Consider the following 20,490-nt stretch of genomic DNA (forward strand, 5'->3'; position numbering starts at 1 on the left):
TTTCCTATATCATCAGAACTTCCGTCAAGCGATTTAGAACGCAAGCAAGACGGCACCCATAACAGCACCAACAAGACCACCCGCCTTGACATGGCTCGCCGCACCAGTGAACTGCGATGGTGGGGCAGAGAAGGTAGCGTTGCCAGAGGGCTGGGGCAGCGCACCGGTAGGCGCAATTGATGGCACAACGACACCAGGTGCGGACCTCGTGTCGATCTCCAGACCAGACTCGGTGGGGTAAGGAGGTGATGAAGCTGCCGCGGAAGTGATCAGACTGGAGATGGGCACGGCAGGGTACTCAGTCGTGAAGGTGGCGGGTGGTGCGTTGGTGATTGCTGGGGGAGCGCCGGTGACGGTGACAGTAGCAGTACCGCACTCGCAAGGCTCATCTTCGCTGTCGCTGCCGGTGGGGGAGTCAGGGCTGCCTGACTCTTGGGGGACAGCGGCGCCGCCGGTGGGGTAGTTGAAGCCGGATCCGCCGTTGCCGCCTGCTGGGACAGCGGGAGGTGTGGGCTTTGCTGCGTCGCTCTCTGTGCAGGTGGTGGATGCACCGGAGGGCTTGGAGTCAGAACCGCTGTCAGAACCACCGGTGGCGGCTGGGGCGTCGATGCCAGACTCGATGGGAGCTCCGGTAGCGGCAGCCGAGTCTTCGATGGCTACGCTGTTCACAGGAGCACCTTCTGTGTTACCGGCATCGATGACCTTGATGGACTTGAAATCGCCGGTCTTGTCGGTCCACTCATATTCCTTGCCGGGCGAGTAGTTGATGACCTTGATGCTCTTGACGGTCATGGTGAAGGGCGCATCATCGTAGGTGACATTTCCTCCCGCCCACTGGCGAGTGCCTTCATCCTTGGAGTCACCGCCTGGCCAGTTTCCGAGACGAACATTGCAGGGCGTCTGGGGGTAGTTCTTGCCGCCGTTGGCATCGGCAAAGTTCAAGGTACGGGTGGGCTTGTCATCAACAATCCAGGTGAGCGATTCAGAAGTCCAGTTGAGAGCGTACTTGTGGAACTCGTTCTGGTTGTTTAGTGCATCGGCCTCGATCATGCGATCGTAGGTAGTAGTGTTGCCCTGGCTGATGTTAGTCTTCTTAAAGAAACAAGTACAATTCGTGTCCACATACCTTGCCGAAGTAATTCTGCTGAACACGGCTGTCTACTCCACCAATCCATTCCCAGTCGACTTCATCCAAGTTGTCAGACTGAAGGACAATGGAGGAAATAATGCCGACGCCAGGAGCTGCCTTCATGACGACCTCAACGTATCCAAAGTGAAGCATGGCCTCGGATCCAATGGTGGGAGCATCACCCTTCTTGGCAACGGTAAACTCAGCGCCCTCGGGTCCATACTTCAGGGAACCGGCAGTCTGCTTCCATCCCTTGATAGCGTCCTTTCCGGCAGTGAAGTCGGTTTCCCAATTCTGCGGCATGGCAGGGTTGTTAGGGCACTTCTTCTCCATGGGGTTGCAATCAGTGAAGGTCTGAGCGGTGGCTAGAGCAGCCAGCACGCTCGCGGTAGTGTATGTGGAAAAGCGCATGGTGGATATCTCGGTAAAGTCTAGTTGTTCGAGATAAGTTGATAAGACAAAAAGAAGTAGCTGTCCGAGATGTGCTGTACGGAGTCGTTTCACACGCAAGACACAATGTCAACAATGCGTAGAATGGTGTTAAGGAATGTAGTGCTTCGCAAGCGAGCGTTGAAAAGAATGTAGTGACTGAGGTCGACCTGCGTCCAGAGAATCGACTGAGAGAGTGTGATGTATGAAAGGTTAGACAAAGAGTGCAGGCCAGTGCTGCGTGTCAGAGGAGCACCGACTATTAAAAGTCACGAAATGCTATACGAAGCAATCTCCCCTGCGCGCCAGGACGCGCATCAGCGGCCAGCGGCCGAAGTCCATGCGGCTTCTCAAGCCCATGCAACATGTCTCCAGTTCAAGCGCTGCGTAGACCTGAATGGTTGTGATGGCTCTCCTGAAGTGTTTCACCAGCCGTCTGTGGAGACTAGGGCGTGTCAGGATAGTCGAGCCGCGGAGCCCGTTATGGCGGCGACGCCGCAGGCGCCTATCAGAATGGAGAAGTGCCTGGCATCATCTGGCTCATGTTTCTTCTTCCCAGCCACTAATTCTTATGCTTTGGGAGTTGGCCGGCTGCGTGGATGTGGCTGTGCCGCTGCGCCCAGCAAGTGGGAGGGATTGACGTTTCCCGTCATTGCGATGCGCACCTGGGCAGCCCTGACAGCTGGAGCGATGCGCGCTCTCCTATCTAATCTTGGCGATCATCCGTCTATCAATGACGTCTCTTCAACGGCCGGTTGCAAACATGTCGGCGCATCGGACGCGCGGAGAGGTTGCAAAGGGGCATGTCTGACAGGTGCAGTTTGGTAGGCGGCGCAGTCGCTCCGACGCCCGGTGCCAGACAAGTGAGATGCAGGTGTAAACGGGGCGCTACCCAGAAATAGCTAGTAAGCTTTTCACTTGATTTTTTCTGGCTACCAAGATTCACAACTGAAGCCGAAGCTCACTTGCGCCCATGGGCAGGGCTCACTATCGGCACGTGACTCGTCGCTACACCGCCTTCCAAGGCTCGCCCCGCCGTTGCCCCTCGGTGGCAGAATTATTCGAATTTCACGTGTGACGAAATATACATGCCCATGCCGATCCTTCAGAACCTGTAAACATTCCACATACAACCAAAATGGCCACCACCGACGGAGGAGTAGAGCTACCACAGCAACAGCATGAAGAAGTTGACCAGGCTGAAAAGCCTGTCACAAACGAAACGCCTACCAACGATGACGATAACGAGATTGACGACCTTTTCGAAGACGAAGACGAGATAGTGCCAGAACTAATATCGGGTGACCACCATGACTTCACCAAAGCCTACAACCGCCAGCGAAAGCTAAACGATACGAACATCCCAGACGATCACAAGCCCAAGTCGAATCCACAGAAGCCGTCCGCCAACACAAATGCCTCCATCGACGACCAAGTCGCCTCCCTCGCGAAGCATGCGGGCAAGATTCGCCTCACCGGGCGCATGACGGGTGCGTCCGGGGGTAACGCAAGGGACAAGGACAAGGCAGACCGCGCGACAACCGAACAAGTTCTGGATCGGAGGACGCAGATGATCCTGCTGCAACTCATAAACCGCGGCGTAATCTCAGAGATTCACGGTGTCATCTCCACGGGTAAAGAAGCCAACGTATACCATGCGATGACCGAAGCTGCGGAAGAGGACGCCGACCCCATCCACCGTGCCGTCAAGGTCTACAAGACGTCCATCCTTGTCTTCAAGGACCGCGCGAAGTACGTCGAGGGCGAGTTCCGCTTCAGGCAAGGATACAACAAGAGTAACAACCGCGCCATGGTACGGATGTGGGCAGACAAGGAGCGCAGGAACCTGGCTAGAATACACGATGCAGGCATTCCATCACCGATGGCTCATGCGCTGCGGAACCACGTTCTCGTCATGGGCTTCGTCGGTGACCGCAAAGGCAAGGCAGCGCCCCGTCTGAAGGACGTGCGCTTCGAGGGTCTCACAGCAGAGGAAGAGGATGCTAAGTGGACAAGTTTATACCTCGAGATGCTGGCGTACATGCGTATCATGTACCAGACATGTCGTCTTGTCCATGCCGATTTGAGCGAGTACAACGTCTTGTACCACGAGGGCAAGCAATGGATCATCGACGTCTCGCAAGCCGTCGAGCACGACCATCCTCGCTCTCTCGAATTCCTGCGCATGGATGTCAAGAACGTGTCCGACTTCTTCCGCTCCCGCAACGTCGAGACGCTTAGTGAGCGCAAGGCTTATGCCTACATTACAAGTGCCGCAGGAGCCAAGACTGTAAAGGAGCAGACGCAGATGGAGGAAACCATCCGCAGCCTCCTAAGCAAAGAACCCTTGACCGAGGAGGAACGGAAAAAGGAAGAAGAAGACGACGACGTCTTCCGCAACCAATACATCCCCCAAACCCTCGAACAAGTCTACGACATCGAGCGCGACGCCGAGCTCGTCAACGCCGGTGGTGCCTCCGACCTTCCCTATCAATCCCTCCTTGCCGACAACGTCGTCAACAACGGCTCTGATGCCTCCGATGCTGAGTCTGACGATGGTAGCTCAGGATCTGAGGTTGATCAGAGTATCTTCGACAAGGGCCCCAGCCGTGGAAAGAAGCATGTTGATCATGACGAGAAGGTGGCGCATAAGAAGGCTATCAAGGAGGAGAAGCGTGAGAAGAGGAAGGAGAAGATGCCGAAGCATATGAAGAAGAAGTTGGTGAATGGGGGTGGGCATAAGAAGAAGTGAGCCTGGGTATTATCTGGCCTTGCAGTCTTGTCGCAATCGCAGAGTGTTTGAATGCATGTGGGTAGGGATACTATATCCAGTCGCGAGTCCCAGTTTCCATGCGGCATAAAGGAGAAGCATAAAGAGAAGAAGCCTCTTAGGCTAGTGCAGAAGGGTCGTGCTAGGGCCTGAACAGCCACCTTACAGCGCTGCTTCAAACTCCACTACGCAGAAGTTCGGCTCTTCTGAGTCGTATCTGATTCACAGCGACCCTAAGGGTACATGCTACCGTGTGTGCTCTTCACGGTTCTGGGTACGGCTCAAGGAGGGGAAGCTGCTTCGTAGCAGACCTAGTCGAGCACAAATGTTCGGAGTCTACCCCAGTATGCTAGATAGATGCGATCGAAGTTGTTGAAGTAGCGTGAACAGAACATCATTCCACCACATAGCTAGATCTTTATTTGCTTTATAGCATATTCTTCCTCCACGCCCTCGTACCCAACTTCTCAATCTCAGGCACTTCAACTGGGCCCCTAACATCTTCATCTTCCAATGCCTCTACAACCGCCTCACCCACTAGATCTGCTTTCAGTGGCTTAATGCCACCTGCGCCCATGAGCCATGTCAGCCTTCCTCCAACCGCGCTGTTTATCATCGCAGCCACGCCGCCTGCTGCCGCTATAGGGAGTGTGAATGTGCGGCTGCTATCGTACATGAAGGGCGCGCGAATGAAGATCGATCGCATGGTAGGGAAGGTAGATGCGATGAGGGACTCGGCTTCGCGTTTCGTTGTGATGTAGCGTGCGGGGAGAATGGGTGTGCCTGCTGCGGCGGAGATGTAGAGGTAGGTTGGGACTTTGCGGGTTGAGGCTTCTTGGGCTAGGGAAACGGCTGTTTACACACAATAGTCAGTCGTTTGCGCCAGTTGAGAAAGCAATGGCAATGCCAGTGCGAACATACCAGTATCGCGATTCATAATCTCATACGTAAGCTGCCCATCGCTCTCCTGCGGCCTCAACTTCTCCCCCTCCTTCCGTGTGAGCGGATTCTGTGTTCCGGCCTTGGTGCTGCTGAAGGCGCGTTGTAGTCCTTTGATTGGGCTCTCCCGTCCGCTAATTACGCCTTTGTAGTCGGCTTCTAGCAATATGCCCATGCTGTGTATTACGGCATCTGCGCCTTCGAGATGCTTTGTGTAGGACTCGGGGTCGAGTATGTCGCCTTTTTGCCATGAGACCTTTTCGGACCAGTCGGGTGGTGTTTGCGATGAGGAGACGGATGACCAGTGGGGTGTGCCGGAGCGTCTGGGAGGTGTTAATAGAGGAATGGAACGATGTGGGAAGGATGGTGTGCGCGTACGAGATTGAGGTTACGCTCCAGCCTCTATGTGCTGCTGCTCTACATATCCGGCTACCTGTTTGCTACATTAGCTAGCTGTCGTGCTGGTGTAAAGCTATTGCTCGAGCTAGCTCGGGGGAATTCCTCAATTGCATACCCAAGAAGCCATTGCCGCCGCATACCACGAGTTTCTTCTTTGCAGCTTGTGCTGTCGTTGAGGCCATTGTTGTGTTGTGTGGTGGTTGATCAGACAAATGGTCAAATTGTTGTCTGCTACGGCAATGGCTGATGGAAAGGGACGAGTGCTGATGTCACTCCACTTCGCGTCTGTCGCGTAAGATCGAACAGGGATATGCGGAGATGCTGTTCACCTCCGCGTCTTGCGTGTAAGTCCCGTCGTTGCCACAAAACACAATACAGCATGATATACAGACGGACTAGACACGGTGAACCTGTTACTAACACTATGCCGCTGTAACGCACGTCGCATTCGCAGTTCTGACCAGTAGAAAGAAAGTCCATGTCGTCATGACGCTTCATATTAGCGTACGGGAGCTCTCCTTCGGAGACAAATGCAATATAGTATTGTACCTGCTGTATTGCCTCTTGCATCTATTCAGACGAAATCAACATTTATACAAAAAGCTATCATGCAGGCCTTCAGAAACCTCTTCAAGAACGATCTCGTCCTTGTGGGCACGAATCTCACCGTTGTAGCCGGCTTCGCGACTTATCTAGGTAATGCGCCTTCTCTCCAAATATCGTTCTGTTACAAGGCGCGTAATATTCTGGTTCTAATAATTGTATTCTAGGCTCCCGGGTGACGAAGAAGCTGGACCACATGGAGGAGGAGCAGGAGGCGCGCATGGACGAGATAGAAGGAACGCTACGCGGCCACATTGGGCTGATAGAGGACTCGTTGGATAGGATCGAGGGAAAGCCAAATGCTGGAAAGCAAGAGAAACTGTACAATCAGAGGACGAGAGATGAGAAGGGAGGTGGAAAGGGCCAGGACAAGTAGGCGGGGCGGGCTGACAAGGATCAGCTGTTAGCTTGCGTGCCTGCATATCGGTGCCAGTCGTAGCTCGACCTTTGACAGAATACACGACTTTATCATTTGCGCAAACCACTTCACACAGCATACAAGACCGCGCCTGTTCATCTCACCTCGTGCGACTTACAAGATGCCTGCGCCCGCCTCAAATAAGCGCGTCAAGGCAAGTCGGCCGCTTCGTTACAGCTGTAGGCGCATACTGATGATGGGCAGAACAAGCGCATCAGTCGCAACCTCAGTAAGACGCAGCACAAACCATGCGCCAAATCATATACTCATTCTGCGCAGTAATCGGCTCCGAAGCCTGGCAGCTGCCCCCAGTAGGCCACCCCGACCGCCCGAAAGGCGTACCCGACGACCACACGAAGCGCTGGACCGTATACGTGCGCGTACCCGACGGCGACCCCGACATCCGCGCCTGGCTCAACAAAGTATCGTTCAAAATATTTAACACATACGAGAACCCTTTGCGCATGGTGGAGAAGCCGCCATTCGAGGTGACCGAGACAGGATGGGGAGGTTTCAACATCGACATAAGACTGCACTTCCAGCCCATCTCAGGCGAGAAGGCGCAATACCGACAACACTTCCTACAACTAGAGAAATACGGCGACGAGAAGATGCAAGCAGAGCAGGAGCGAACAGGCTGCGTGCGCTCCGAGTTCCTCGAAGTGGTCCAGTTTAACGAACCCACCGAAGCCCTCTTCGACGCCCTCACATCGGAGGACCAGTGGAACTACCTCATACCCGCCGGCAAGGGCGGCTCTAAGAAAGCCTCGCTCGGTGCGAACGGCAGGCTCAGACGCGGTCTGCCCAACGGCGAGCGCAGCGCACAGCTACCGGAGAAGGGAGCCGACGAAGTTCCTTTCAGCCAGGAACAAGAGCAGGCGCTGCAGGATTTCTTCAAGCAGAAGATGGAGGATGTGGAGAGGCAGTTGGATAAAGAGGCTAAGAAAAAGGAGGAGGTAGAGGCGAAGCTCAAGGCATTGCGTGGTGAGCTGGGGCACGAGGCCGCTCAGCAGGCTGCGCAGCAGGCTAGTGGTGATAGGAGCCGGCGCAGGTGAGGATGCGTGATGCAAGCTCACTGCACCGATGCCTTGAGTCGCGGATGTCACGGATCCTACACATGAGTTGGCACAAAGAAGGCTGACAGTATGCAAGAAGGGATCGGAAACGGCGGCGCTAATGCACAACGATATATCTTCGCGGAGCGTAGATTAGGGAAAACGGGTACCGTCTTCTCGTCGCTCCAGTCGAGCACCGCGCGGCTCCGAGCGTATCCCGAGCCGTCGGGCGACTACACGAATCTCTTGGGAGTCGTTCGTTAGATTACGCCAGGTTATGAATCGGACATACACGTATACGGGAGGCAGATACCGAGGTCTTGTACTGGCTTACGACCTGCACCGTACTGTACGTTGATGCAAGGGGTACATAATACGCCGTGTTTCGGGTAATACTATAGAAATGAGCCGTTTGCCCCGAACACACGTACTTCCGTACATGCAATGTTGCATCTCGTATAATTCTGATCAATGTAGTGCACTAGGTGAATACTCATGATTGTTCTTTGTATTGGGTATCGTATCTCGGCTCGTGTTGTCCGTCACCCCCACCGCCCATGTATGCACCAACCTGCGTGCATCGTAAACGCCCGCAAATGCCAAATATGCCTACCGTAGCCAAAACACCTTGAATGCAAACACTTTCGGATGTGAAAATCACTCGACTTCCATATCCTTCGGTTCCTTGGGCTCTTGCGACTCGTGGAACTGAATGGCGTCGTCAATGTAACTCAGCACCGCACCCAGACTATCCTCGTCCTGCACGTCCAGCTTGAGAAACGAGACCATGCTGAAGCCATCAATGAGCTCCGCCACAGCCTTGTTGAGCTTGTGAAACGAGGACCCGCTCATAAGACTCTCAGTCGACGCCGGATCTTTGTATTTCCTCTCTTCCTCCGGCGTTATCTTCTTGCGCGCAGGATCATCCTCAATGAGATCCGCATCGACATCAACGAAGCGCTTGAGATCGCGCTTCGCTATCTGCCCTTTGACCAGATCCATCTTGCTCAGTATATTGATATGCGGCATCTCCAGCATCATCATAGCGCTCATCGCAGACAGTGTGCCAGAGAAGAATTTCGGCCGATCGATAACAAACGTCGCTTCGAGGAGGTACGCAGCGCACATGCGGATGTTGAGGGAGCCCGTCATGAGGTGCTTGACCAAGCCCGGTAGTATGGGTACGTGTGTGTAGAGTTCGATCTGGCCGGGCATGTCGAAGACGATGAGGTAGTCTTCGGTGACTTCTTCGAGGGGGTCGGTGAGCCAGTCGAGGTTCTCCATGAGGAACTCGAAGCAGTAGATTAGGCCGCCGTTGGGGCCGAGGCTCATTTCTTCCATTACATCTTCGAGGCTGATGAGGTCTTTGATGTCGAGGTCGGGCTCGAAGGCGAATTCTTCGGCGGCGGGGTCGAGGTTTACGTAGAAGCAGGGGCGTTTGCTGTTTTGGAGGTGTTGTATTAGAGCGGTGCAAAAGGTACTCTTTCCGGCGCCTTTGATATGGGTGAACGAAGTCAGCAAATGTCTCGTGTGCAGTCTATACAGAGATGCATCTCACCCGCAGGGCCCTTGTGTTGTTAGTTTAGGATATTCCTCCAAAGAGCGATCCACATACCATAACCAGGGTGCCGTATTTACTCATCGTCGCGGTTGAGCTCTCAGTTGTTATGGCGCGTCACTTCGGCTTAACAGAATCGAGGCGGGACACTTTTCTGCGGGCGGGCGGTGAGGGATATGAGGGGAGCGCGTGTGGTTGGATCTAGCACGCCGAATGGCGACATAGCGTCCCCACGCTGCCCAGCTGCGGTTCGGCCGCCCTGCCTCCCCCATCCACTTTTTTTCACTTTGTCGGCAGTTAGGTTGCCCAACGTCAAAGCTCGCTGCATGCTTAAATCTGATCCCACTTCTTCTAGCCCCTCATTCCCTCTCCTCACCATCCTCATCTTCCTTCTATAAGAGCGTGGTCGGTCGAAAGCCCTAACTAGCAAACCATTCACTTCCTCCCAAATCAACCGCCAAAATGACTGTCATCAACGGAAAGGGAAACTCCACCTTCCTCTTTACAAGTTCGTACCCCATAACCCATAACCCATAACCCATAACCCATAACCCATTTGCGAACTACCTTGAGACCACGCTGACCTCTATATCTCTAGGCGAGAGGTCTGTCCCTAAGTGAACGGTGCACGTAAGACATACTAATTTCTCCTGCAGTGTCGGAGAAGGACATCCTGACAAGATCTGGTACGTACGCTTCTTCCAGTCCTTCAATTGCTCTCAGGGCCGTTGTTCGGTGCGCGACAAGACACGTATTGCTCGGCGCGATAGACCGCATCCCCACCTACTGAAACCGGCCGGGACTTTCCCCACAACTCTTCGGTACATATCTGACTGTATGCCAGCGACCAAGTCTCGGACGCCATCCTCGATGCCTGCCTCAAGGAGGACCCCCTCTCCAAGGTCGCTTGCGAGACCGCCGCTAAGACCGGTATGATCATGGTCTTCGGTGAAATCACCACCAAGGCCCACCTCGACTACCAGAAGATCATCCGCGGTGCCATCAAGGACATTGGCTATGACAGCTCCGACAAGGGCTTCGACTACAAGACATGCAACGTCCTCGTTGCTATCGAGCAGCAGTCGCCCGACATTGCTCAGGGTCTCCACTACGAGGAGGCTCTCGAGAAGCTCGGTGCTGGAGACCAGGGTATCATGTTCGGATATGCCACCGACGAGACCCCCGAGCTCCTCCCTCTTACCGTCCTCCTCTCCCACAAGCTGAACTCGGCTATGACCGCTGCCCGCAAGGACGGCTCTCTGCCATGGCTCCGACCCGACACCAAGACTCAGGTCACCGTTGAGTACGCCCACGATGGCGGTGCCGTCGTCCCTCTCCGCGTTGACACCGTCGTCGTGTCTGCCCAGCACAGCGAGGACATTACCACCGAGAAGCTCCGTGAGGAGATCAAGGAGAAGATCATCAAGAAGGTCATCCCCGAGAAGATGCTCGATGACAAGACCGTCTACCACGTATGTCCACAAACTTCCACACGTCCGTCCAGCATACTAACATAGCCAGATCCAACCCTCCGGTCTCTTCATCATCGGTGGTCCTCAGGGTGACGCCGGTCTCACCGGACGTAAGATCATCGTCGACACCTACGGTGGCTGGGGTGCCCACGGAGGTGGTGCTTTCTCCGGAAAGGACTACTCCAAGGTCGACCGTTCCGCCGCGTACCTTGCGCGCTGGATCGCCAAGTCTCTGGTTCAGGCCAAGCTGGCCCGCCGCGCACTCGTGCAGCTGTCCTACGCCATCGGTGTCGCCGAGCCCCTCTCCCTCTTCGTCGAGACCTACGGCACCTCGGAGCGCTCCTCCGACGAGCTCGTCGAGATTGTCAAGAACAACTTCGATCTCCGCCCCGGTGTCATCGTCAAGGAGCTCAACCTCATCAACCCCATCTACTTCCAGACCGCCAAGAACGGTCACTTCACCAACCAGGACTTCACATGGGAGAAGCCCAAGGAGCTCAAGTTCTAATTCTAACGCCTTGATTAAGACATAAAGGTGGGCTTGAATCAACTTCAGCCCAACCGTTTTCAAAGTTAATAAACGCGACGACAATGACGTCCGTCGCGCAGTCAGTGAGTGAGAAAGATTTGCATATCTTTGGGAGGCGGGTAAATGAGCCTTTTCAACAAGTGTTTCAACGGCGTCCACAGGGCATTACAACTATACCCACATGATACCAGCCCGTTTGTACTTTCCAAAAGTTTCCTATGCGGATTTCCTTTTCATTTAGATCGGCCTAGGGCAGGCTGTAGATATACAGAGCTTCAACAATTGTTGGACCGCAGTACGTTGTCAACACGTACGTGAGGTCGTTTCGCGCGCTAGTTCGCGAAGTTGGTAGTGGTTGGGGAGGATGGGATATAGGGAGAATCAATCAAGTGCCAGCTAGTCTGCGCTGGGGTCTTTGACTTTGGCGCGGGTAGTATGGTGCTATACCGACGTATTCATGTGTTTGTGTTGCTGTGATGTGATGTTGTGCGCTACATGATGACTTGTCCACCTCAATCAGGGAAAGAGTAAACGCGTTGCCTGCTACAATAGATTCCAGCGATGACATGCTCTGTAATAGTAGAGGTCCTTGAAGCCTACAAATATGAGGCTTCCGATGACCCCTTGCTTGAGTCTACTCCCAAGGACAATGACAATGAGTAAGAATGTATTTATACACTTGAGCTGAAAAAGATCTAAACAGTGGTATTCTGATTTATAGCCAAGGTGAGAGTAGAAACCGTTCCTTCGCCGCTCTATCCAGCAGCGACACTAGCCATGTAAAAAGGGCCATCCAACCCGACTCCAATAATCTATGCTCTTGCGACTGCCATGCTCATAAAGGTATTCTAATGCCAAAAGGGTAATAATCGTAATCGTGCGTCCATGCCTCGTCCCATCTCATCTCATCCTCCATCTCACCTCAGCCACCAACAACACTCCCGCTACCCACACTACCACCAAGATCCCAGTAATTTCTCGATGACCCACCACTTCTCTTGCTCTTCTTGGTACTCTGACTGGCGCAACTAGAGCTACTCCTGAGTTTAGTCTTGCTGCCACCGGTCGGGGGCGCGTAGTATGTAGCAAAGCGCCGTGACTCCCTCGAGTGAGGGGCGGACGACGTGGGGAGTCTGCTATCGGTCGTCGTCCGGTTTACCAAAGGGTGATGTTGGCGGATGATGGCTGCTCGGCGGGCGGAGCTGAGGTTGTCGTTTGTGGTTGTGGAAGGAGCGCTGGCGGTGCGGAGGGGTTGTGGTGGGGGGATGGTTTGCGAAGACGAGGGAATGCTGGGGCGTCGTGAGGAGAAGCGTTTCATGAGGAAGTTGAAGATCATTTTGACGTCGATGTCGCGTTCCCAGTACTCGCGCTCTCGCGCTAGCTCGTCGGCGATGTTTGTGGTGGGGGCAGGAGGGATGTGGGATGAGGTTGCGGCTTCAGTCTCGGTAGGTTCTTCTTCAATACCCCATAATGATGCTTCGCTGTAGGTGTGTGAGGTTTGCGCAGGAAAGGTGGGTGCGAATTGAGCTGAGGCGGGGGATGTGGTAGGTTGTGAGCTTGCGGTTTTCGAAGATAGGGGTTCAGATGCGACTGTCGTGTTTGATAATACTGGTGTAAGACCTGCGTAGTCTGGCACTGACTGTGTTCGTTGGTACGTAGAGAAAGCTCCTGGGTGCTCAGAAAGCTGGTTGACCAACGTTCCCAACTCCTGAGCTACCCTCTCAAGCAGCTTCGTCTGCCAGGTATCATCTGAAAACCTGGACGCGTCGATACCTGCGTCTTGCAGAGCTTTGTCTGCTGAGAACTCGGCAGGCGTTCCAGGCGTAGGCGTGGCGACCTCATCGGGTAAAGACTCTCCGAAGATGACTGAGAGTGTGTCTTCGTCCAGGCCGATCAGATCCCTGATCACCCGTCGCGTTATCCGCTGCCACAATGATAGATTCTCCGTGCCTTCCTCCGAAGACTCGCTCTGTACGTCCGATACAGACTGTGCAGTAGGCGGTTTTGTGCCTACCTCCTTTTGCGCATCAACCCGACTCGCTCCCGTACTAACCATGCTCATTCGCCGCCTCCGCCTTGTCTCTTTTTCAATCTCTTCCAGTAATGCTTTACTTTGCTCAAGCCTCCACCTTTCAATGCGCTGTCGCTTCTCGTGTTCCGTGTTCGTATCCTCATGATCGTCGAGGACTGACAGGTGCCGCTGCACGCTGGATCGCCGCCTGGGTGCTCGTCGCTTCTGTCGCTCGAACTGCCACATGTGTTCCTGCATAGTCGCATTCGGCTTGAACTCGCCCAGTCCGTCATGGGTTGGTAGCACAGTATCACCGCTCTCTTGCATCCTGCCTACTGGCGCACCATATTCCGATGGCTCATGGAACGCGTGTAGGCCATCATCTAGGCTATCCAGCTCTTCTTCCGTCCCAAGAAATGAGCCAGCACCATCATCTTGTTCGGACCGCGCAGCAGTCTCGAGCGAGCCAAACTCGCTGAAGCGTGACAGACCAGCTGTCCGTGGAGTTCGGTCGGTCGAAGTGGTGTGGGTGCGAGTGGTAGCAGAAGGCGCGGTCGGCGAGAACAGGACCCATTCCTCTGATTGATCAAGAGGTCTGTTGGCTTGTAATGAGGTAGTTGCGGGTTCGGTCGCGGGTTCTGGTGCTTGGTAGGATAGCTGCCTTCCGGGCTGCGGTCTGTGCTGCTGTATGAAAGCCATGGTGTAGTAATCTGAAGTGTGCCGCGACGTATACGGTAGTGGCGATGAAGGAGTCAAGTGCTCGGACAAGGCACGTGGACGTCGGGCAGATAGGATAAATTGTGAGGTTATGGAATAGTATCAACGCGTCGCGTTGGGGGCGGTGTGTTCCTTATCGTCGTGTTGGCCTCATGCCTCGTTGCGACGTTTACCACTACTTCTAGCGGTGGGAGGGGACGAGTGTATGATGCCCAGTATGTCGTGCGCTAGGGACACGCTACTACTGCAGGCGGCGGGTGATCAGGCGCAAGTGCGGTAAAACAAGATGTGACGAGTCTACCAGAGATAAACGAAACACGCGGCAGAGGCAGCGTCCTTGCAAGGCGACAGAGATGTGGAAGGGAGGCTGACCTGCGTCAAGCATGCGGCGAGGGTTACAAGAATAGAGATGCGCGTTCAGCGACCCTGAGGTGAACTTCCCTGATAAGAGATAACCAGCGAGGCCCGCTTTAGCAGCTAGAGCACCCCCGCGGCGTCCCACAAATGCCAACTACACACGCTGCACCCTCTGATGATGATGTGATGAGCCAACGATTACTGATTCGCGCCATGTTTCCTGCCCTCTGACTCTGCGAAACCGAAGAAGGGCCAGCGACGTTTTCTAGCCGTCGCTCAGTCACGCAATCGTGCATGCGATATTCGCTCATGGATTCGCAACCTCCACCCCTTACGCTAGAAGACTGTCAGATCTGCGTGCGGCACCGGGCAAGGTGCAGTCGCAAGCTATTCTCATCACCAACATGACATGATCCCGAAAAACCTTCGTCAAGCCCCGAGCCAGACTCCCTCCATTATGAAGCACCGCCAACACGCATTCCATCGCCCGAAAATGCTGCGAACATTTCGCGTCACGTCAGTCATGCCCCGAATGTTGTCCTCTCCGATCATCGCCCCGATTCGGCGATTGTCGCCCGCTTTCGCCCGCTAGACTTACCCAACGCAGCAGTACAAGTGAATGTACTCCAAGCATGACAAGGAACACGTCTCTGCAGATTCTGTCGCGAGACGACTTGCCTGTTGAGTCACCCAGTTCCACCGCCAACACGAGAGAAAAAATCTGTAAGATGAACAAGCACGTATGCGTTAGGTAGGTATCGAACGACGCTATTCAGGTATAGTACAGATGCCACAAACGCCGTGCAGCTATACAATGAGTGTCAACAAAAGGTCGCTATCAATAATGTCATATCCTCGTCATCGCATCTTCAAGACGCCGAATCATACTCTTTGCCGAAGACGCGTTTTGCGTCTTCCTCATTCATTTCTTCACCCTCGCCAATGTTCACCCACCTCTTTGTGATCCTAGATTTCTCTCCGGGACGTCCCTTAAGCACACACTCGCCGTTGCCTTGACAAATTTCCTGCCGCCCTAGATTCTTGAAGCGGGGGCCAAGTGGTCCATTGACGTAATGGTACTGGCCCAAGAAGCGGTATTGTCGGGGGTCGCTAAGTGGGTAGAACTTATCGCCCCAGTGGCCGCCAAAGTAGAACCATGAGGTAGGTGCGTGCGGGTTGAGGTTCGATGCAACAAGGCGGTCGGACCGGTAGTCGTACTTGTATGAATACATGTTCATGACAGGGTCCCAGAGAGGGCCCCGATCTGTGACGTCGTGGAGGATGCCACCAGGCAAGACGTACGGATGTACACCTTCCGTAGCGTACATCGCGTGGGTACCGGTAGCAGAGAAGCCGATGGGCTAGATATGTTAGTGTCGCTTACGGTGTTGAGACATTGAACTTACCCTCTGTCCACTCTTCTCTACAGCGTCCCAGGTGTACGCTTCTCCAAAGCTGTGTTCACTAAAGAACACTGCTTTGGGCTCGCCATGTTGAAACCTGACCACAGTATGTTCCCAGTCACCAACGTGATTGCCGAAACGAATGTTGAAAACAGCGTTACCAAGGTTGTAACTATAAAAGAAGAACCAGAAAGCGTCCACCACACCATCACCCTTGTCTACAATAACCAGCGGTACGGGCGCATCACTTCGACCACCGACGACTTTCTTGCCAGTGAAGCTGCGTCGAGCATAACGCAGCTCTGATCGCCAGTGTTTATCATCGTCATCAACGAGCTCTTCGCCTTCGGGCAATTCCGAAGGGACTGGTAGACCGGGAGCTGTGGGATCTGGCCGGATGCCACCTCGATCCCTAGTATCGCCAGCACCGACATGCCACCAGCTTGACTTTTCGCCATTCTTGTCCTCCGTGAGATGTCCAGGCACTTTGTGATACTCTTTGTCGTCATCGTCGTCATTTCCATCATTCGGCGCGTTGGGTATGTTGTAATCCGCACCCAGCCAGGACGGGCGGTCCTCGACGTTGTCATCGCTCTGGAGGTACACAAACCGTCCCCACTTGTTAAGGTCACCAAGATCACTAATGTTCGGGTGGTCGCTAGATGCTTGCAGAGGCGTGTAGTTCAGATGCGGTGTAGTGTGAATCAAGTGTTCTGCCATGTCACCTGGCCAGTACTCTTCTCCAGAGAAGAGGTGGATGAGGGGCGCGTGGTCTATCACGTATTGTGGTATCTCGAGTTGCTCCGACGGTTTGTAATCACCTGGAATGTTTCGCGCATCATTCCAGAAGTCGGTCAAATTGACCTTGGCCTCCTTTCCATCTTCCGTTGTCCTCTGGCTCTGCGCTTTCACAGTCTGTGTGGTCCATTGCGCCTTGTTCAGATGCGCCAGGCCACACATGCCGAACCAATTGCAGGCCTTCCGGTCTACCCATGACTGAGACGACGCGACCCAGGCCGCTTCGTCTGCGCGTTCGCTCGAGGGGGTCAGGCTTTCGAAAAGAACGTTTTGGTATAATTGCGAGAACGAGAACAAGCCAAAGAAGGTACCCGCAGCAGCGATGGCGGGTTTCCTGCCCTTCATCTGAGCGTCGTCCTCGGTTAACGAGTCGTCGGTACCAGCGAGAGATGTAGTAGCCTCTTCAGATGGTTTCGTTTGGGAAGAATGCTGCGTAGGAATATCGATGGTAGGTAGGAAGTGGGAGTGAGCACCGTCCTGCGCAGCGTCTGGAACTTCGGTCGGAGGATCGGGAGAGTATGTTGCTATCGGAGTGTACTCAGGTACATCTATTGAAGGTATGGATGAAGACGGAAGCGATGACGGAAGGACCGCCTGCAGTGGGACCTGCCCTCCGCCATGCTGGAGGTATGGAACGATGGGCACTGACTGGTTAGCTTCTATTCACAGGCTCGAACAGGCAAAGTAGGAGACATTTGGCTCGAGGTAGGAAAGATCTGAAGCCGATACTGCCGGATGGCTGACAAAACGGCAGGCGTGGCCCAAGATCCGATAGTCGACAGAGCTATGTGATGCCGGACATGGCAAGTGCAGGGCGCGACTGGCTTGATCGACAGTAGAGCGGCCATCGCACAGTCCAAAGAGGCTTGAAATGGGCTAATGGTGTAGGGAAAAGCGGGGAGGGCGCGGAGGTAGCGGAAAGGTCATGATGACTTGGAATGCTCTAATCTGGCCGGACATAGGCGGAAGGACACTTACTGATGCGAGTAGACGGCCGTGGCCAGCCGATTGCGTGCAAGAACCCGGCTTGAGAGGATGTCGGATTGCCAATGTGAGCAAACACTCAGTGCGACAATGGAACAGGCAGCGCGACAGTAGTTGGCATCGAGGTGGCGCGTACGTTTGGTGTTTGATGCATGTTGCACAGCTGCCGGCTGGGCACACGTCGTCATCCCTGGTTCCAGACGCCGCGGGGACCTCGGCAGGCATGCGGCTCGCAACTTGGCTTCCAGGCACGGCCTGCAGCAATCGCACACCCACAACATGGGGAGGTTAGTCTTAGCTGTGGCTTGTTGCATGTCCCTGCCACTTCATGGTGGATCCAAGGTTCAGTCATCTGGTGAAGGGTGGCGTAGAGGACTGTGTCTGTTGTTTTCCGAGCCTACCACGACGCGCAAAAACACGGCTCCAGAATATAGCGGAATCATGTATCTGCTCGTGATCATCACACTAGCAAAAGAAGTGGTCTCTGCCACCTTCGCGACAAAACGCAAAAAAAGAACGATCTCCCCACCATGAGTCGAACAAGGGACCTTCTGATGACAGCAGATATTACAGTCAGACGCTCTAAACCAACTGAGCTACGGGGAGAATACTTCAATCGAAGTCGTGCTTGGTTTTTCGATGGAGAAATGGGCAACAATAACATTTATATTCCAACGATATTTGTCGGCTCTGATGCTTCCGTGCAAGTCGAACCCCTCTAGTTGGCGACCAATTTGCACCCTTCTCTCACCCGGCCCCACCACTGTTAGCTTTGCGATCCTTCAACCTGCGCCAACGCACAACAACGCCGCTAATCATGGCCGCGCCTGAGGAGGATGAGTGGGAGTACGAATACGACGAGAACGAGACAGAAGATTTCTACGTCCCGCTCGATTTGTCTAATGTCCCTGCAGCGCAGATACCCATGGTCTCGCAGGGTAGACCAGGTCATCCGACTCTGCTCAAGAGCCGATTGCGCGCACTGAATGCCGCTCGAGCTCAACCAACCGAGTTCGCCGCCGACAGCAACGATGGACAAGAGACGGCAACCATGGGCGAAGTTCAAATCATTGGCCTACACACGCCAAACCCACTGGTCATGTACAACGGCCAGCTGCTGAGTTGCCATTGGACGTCGACTGTCGGAACCGACATGTTCTTCGTGAAGCCGAACGCGAACCCATCAACTCAATCAGACACGCTGCGATCTCTGCCGTCGGTCGACTTGTTAGCTCTAGGCTCCGCAAAGCTGGTAGCAAAGGTTGGACGTTTGCGACCGCGCGACGACCTCTTCGACGACGCTAGTAATACGCAACAGGCAGCGGAGGTCGCGTCTACTGCAGACGGTAACCAGGGTACTACAACAAGCGTAAACAACATACCAGACGTTCAGCATTCCAGCAACGAAGAGGCCTCACCCGCTTCGTCGAGCTTCCTTGCCAGGCTGAATGAGGCCAAAGCCAAGAGAGGAGAGAAGTCGCGCTTGGCAATCTCGAAGACATCAGAGGGCTCGCGTCTAGTCGCAGAGAAGGCAACAACTCGGATCGCCAATGCAGGAACTGGTACCTCGCAAAAATATGGCGACTCGGTCATGGGCGGCACGTGAGATGTATGCGAAAGGCAATGGATAGCCGAAGGCGGTAGGACCACCACGTGCTACCTCATTCAAACAAGTCGCGAAGCACCATTGCGAGTTAGAAGGACTGTCTCAAAGCGTATGTCAACGACAGAAGATGGCTGAACAAACTCTAAGCGTAGTAGGATAAAGCGATATGCTGCAGTATCCGCAAGAGTGCTGTCACTGCGTAAGACCTACTTAGGTGCACTTGCCACGTCGTCCACCAGTGTACCTGCCGCCAAAGCGTAAGCTCGAGGCGCCTTCGTTCTAGACCGCACATGGCTACCTCTTCAGACGTGCTTCCAATGGACTATCACATCGGTCACGTCTCCTCCACATTCTATTATCTCATACCTGATCTATCATCCTGCCCCCTACGCATACTCTACCTTTACCCATCCCGATGCAGCGAAAACTAGACAGACTGAGTGTCGGCATCATTCCAAAACAGCCTCTAGACATGACCGACACGTCCCTACACTGGCTGTTTGGTAAAGATGGTGGCTATGTCACCCGGCTCAATGACGACTACGCTCAAGACACACTGAACGACAACATCCCATCTGCAAAATCAGAAGCAAGAATCACGAGAGAGATCGGAGACTGGATGCAGTCACAATAATGTGATGAGTTCTGGGCGCCTCGGGCGCGGCAGCCTCGTCGCGTTAGCAGCTCTGAGCCGGGGGGCTGCTCTTCGAACTGACAGATACAGACATTTCCAACTGCAAACCAACTACTTGAACAACTTCATGACGACAAAATCATGACAGACATCTCTCCAAGTAACATCGTCGCCTGCGAGACGATTCTCCAACTCATCGCTTTGCAGTTGCTAGCAGCGTGCTATACCCTCTCACCCCCTTCGAGCGCAAATCATATTCCACTGTTCCAGCAGCGCAAAGAGAGAAGATTCGTGACAGCCCTGCGGTCACATTCCCATCACCGGTATTCTCCAGCCGCCGGTCACCAAGCCCGCCCACCTTCCGAGACGGAATCTTGGCCTGGGCTTTATACGGGGCCTTCTACCGAAGAGAAGCTGGCGCAATACGTCAGTCAGAGGCGTAAGATACGCAAGCAAAGCAGCGATTATATACCACACTTCACTGCGAGCGGATGGACAGATGGGCCGCCAGCGATAACCACACGTGAAGACTCACGGAGCCCCTTATCACGAGAAAGCTCCAGCTCCTCATCTGAACCCGGGTTCTTCTCCAAACTGATATGTCAGGCAGCAGTACCGAAGAACTATCGGCGAAGACATGACACCATATTTTTTAGTCGCACTACTTCGAAACAAAAGA

General features: G+C 54.1%; 9 protein-coding genes and 1 non-coding gene across 10 annotated transcripts; 4 read left to right on the forward strand and 6 right to left on the reverse strand.

The window, feature by feature from the left end:
* Positions 1 to 33: 33 nt before the first annotated feature.
* On the reverse strand, positions 34 to 1,540 carry J4E90_003547 (uncharacterized protein; the record flags this gene model as incomplete). The annotated part of the gene is made up of 2 exons (XM_051433116.1): positions 34 to 1,074; positions 1,127 to 1,540. The coding sequence occupies 2 exons, from the start codon at positions 1,538 to 1,540 to the stop codon at positions 34 to 36; spliced, it is 1,455 nt and encodes a 484-aa protein (XP_051293014.1).
* Positions 1,541 to 2,696: 1,156 nt separating this feature from the next.
* On the forward strand, positions 2,697 to 4,310 carry J4E90_003548 (uncharacterized protein; the record flags this gene model as incomplete). Its single annotated transcript, XM_051433117.1, has 1 exon — positions 2,697 to 4,310. The coding sequence occupies one exon, from the start codon at positions 2,697 to 2,699 to the stop codon at positions 4,308 to 4,310; it is 1,614 nt and encodes a 537-aa protein (XP_051293015.1).
* Positions 4,311 to 4,755: 445 nt separating this feature from the next.
* Positions 4,756 to 5,848, reverse strand: J4E90_003549 (uncharacterized protein; the record flags this gene model as incomplete). The annotated part of the gene is made up of 4 exons (XM_051433118.1): positions 4,756 to 5,180; positions 5,250 to 5,590; positions 5,646 to 5,700; positions 5,782 to 5,848. The coding sequence occupies 4 exons, from the start codon at positions 5,846 to 5,848 to the stop codon at positions 4,756 to 4,758; spliced, it is 888 nt and encodes a 295-aa protein (XP_051293016.1).
* A 426-nt stretch (positions 5,849 to 6,274) lies between these two features.
* J4E90_003550 (uncharacterized protein) lies at positions 6,275 to 7,742 on the forward strand (the record flags this gene model as incomplete). Its single annotated transcript, XM_051433119.1, has 5 exons — positions 6,275 to 6,362; positions 6,437 to 6,641; positions 6,724 to 6,835; positions 6,892 to 6,916; positions 6,967 to 7,742. The coding sequence occupies 5 exons, from the start codon at positions 6,275 to 6,277 to the stop codon at positions 7,740 to 7,742; spliced, it is 1,206 nt and encodes a 401-aa protein (XP_051293017.1).
* A 657-nt stretch (positions 7,743 to 8,399) lies between these two features.
* On the reverse strand, positions 8,400 to 9,384 carry J4E90_003551 (uncharacterized protein; the record flags this gene model as incomplete). The annotated part of the gene is made up of 3 exons (XM_051433120.1): positions 8,400 to 9,235; positions 9,286 to 9,310; positions 9,358 to 9,384. 3 exons carry the CDS (start codon positions 9,382 to 9,384, stop codon positions 8,400 to 8,402), a joined length of 888 nt encoding a protein of 295 aa, XP_051293018.1.
* A 378-nt stretch (positions 9,385 to 9,762) lies between these two features.
* Positions 9,763 to 11,280, forward strand: J4E90_003552 (uncharacterized protein; the record flags this gene model as incomplete). Its single annotated transcript, XM_051433121.1, has 5 exons — positions 9,763 to 9,808; positions 9,899 to 9,905; positions 9,957 to 9,986; positions 10,145 to 10,772; positions 10,822 to 11,280. 5 exons carry the CDS (start codon positions 9,763 to 9,765, stop codon positions 11,278 to 11,280), a joined length of 1,170 nt encoding a protein of 389 aa, XP_051293019.1.
* Positions 11,281 to 12,223: 943 nt separating this feature from the next.
* Positions 12,224 to 14,011, reverse strand: J4E90_003553 (uncharacterized protein; the record flags this gene model as incomplete). The annotated part of the gene is made up of 1 exon (XM_051433122.1): positions 12,224 to 14,011. The coding sequence occupies one exon, from the start codon at positions 14,009 to 14,011 to the stop codon at positions 12,224 to 12,226; it is 1,788 nt and encodes a 595-aa protein (XP_051293020.1).
* Positions 14,012 to 15,255: 1,244 nt separating this feature from the next.
* Positions 15,256 to 17,759, reverse strand: J4E90_003554 (uncharacterized protein; the record flags this gene model as incomplete). Its single annotated transcript, XM_051433123.1, has 3 exons — positions 15,256 to 15,747; positions 15,793 to 17,231; positions 17,708 to 17,759. The coding sequence occupies 3 exons, from the start codon at positions 17,757 to 17,759 to the stop codon at positions 15,256 to 15,258; spliced, it is 1,983 nt and encodes a 660-aa protein (XP_051293021.1).
* A 332-nt stretch (positions 17,760 to 18,091) lies between these two features.
* On the reverse strand, positions 18,092 to 18,177 carry J4E90_003555. Its single transcript has one exon. It is a non-coding gene; the product is annotated as a tRNA-Tyr (tRNA).
* Positions 18,178 to 18,388: 211 nt separating this feature from the next.
* On the forward strand, positions 18,389 to 19,177 carry J4E90_003556 (uncharacterized protein; the record flags this gene model as incomplete). Its single annotated transcript, XM_051433124.1, has 1 exon — positions 18,389 to 19,177. One exon carries the CDS (start codon positions 18,389 to 18,391, stop codon positions 19,175 to 19,177), a length of 789 nt encoding a protein of 262 aa, XP_051293022.1.
* Between the last annotated feature and the right edge of the window lie 1,313 nt (positions 19,178 to 20,490).

This window comes from Alternaria incomplexa (assembly GCF_024043165.1).
Source record: "Alternaria incomplexa strain BMP 0042 chromosome Unknown scaffold_4, whole genome shotgun sequence".
Taxonomy (NCBI): domain Eukaryota; kingdom Fungi; phylum Ascomycota; class Dothideomycetes; order Pleosporales; family Pleosporaceae; genus Alternaria; species Alternaria incomplexa.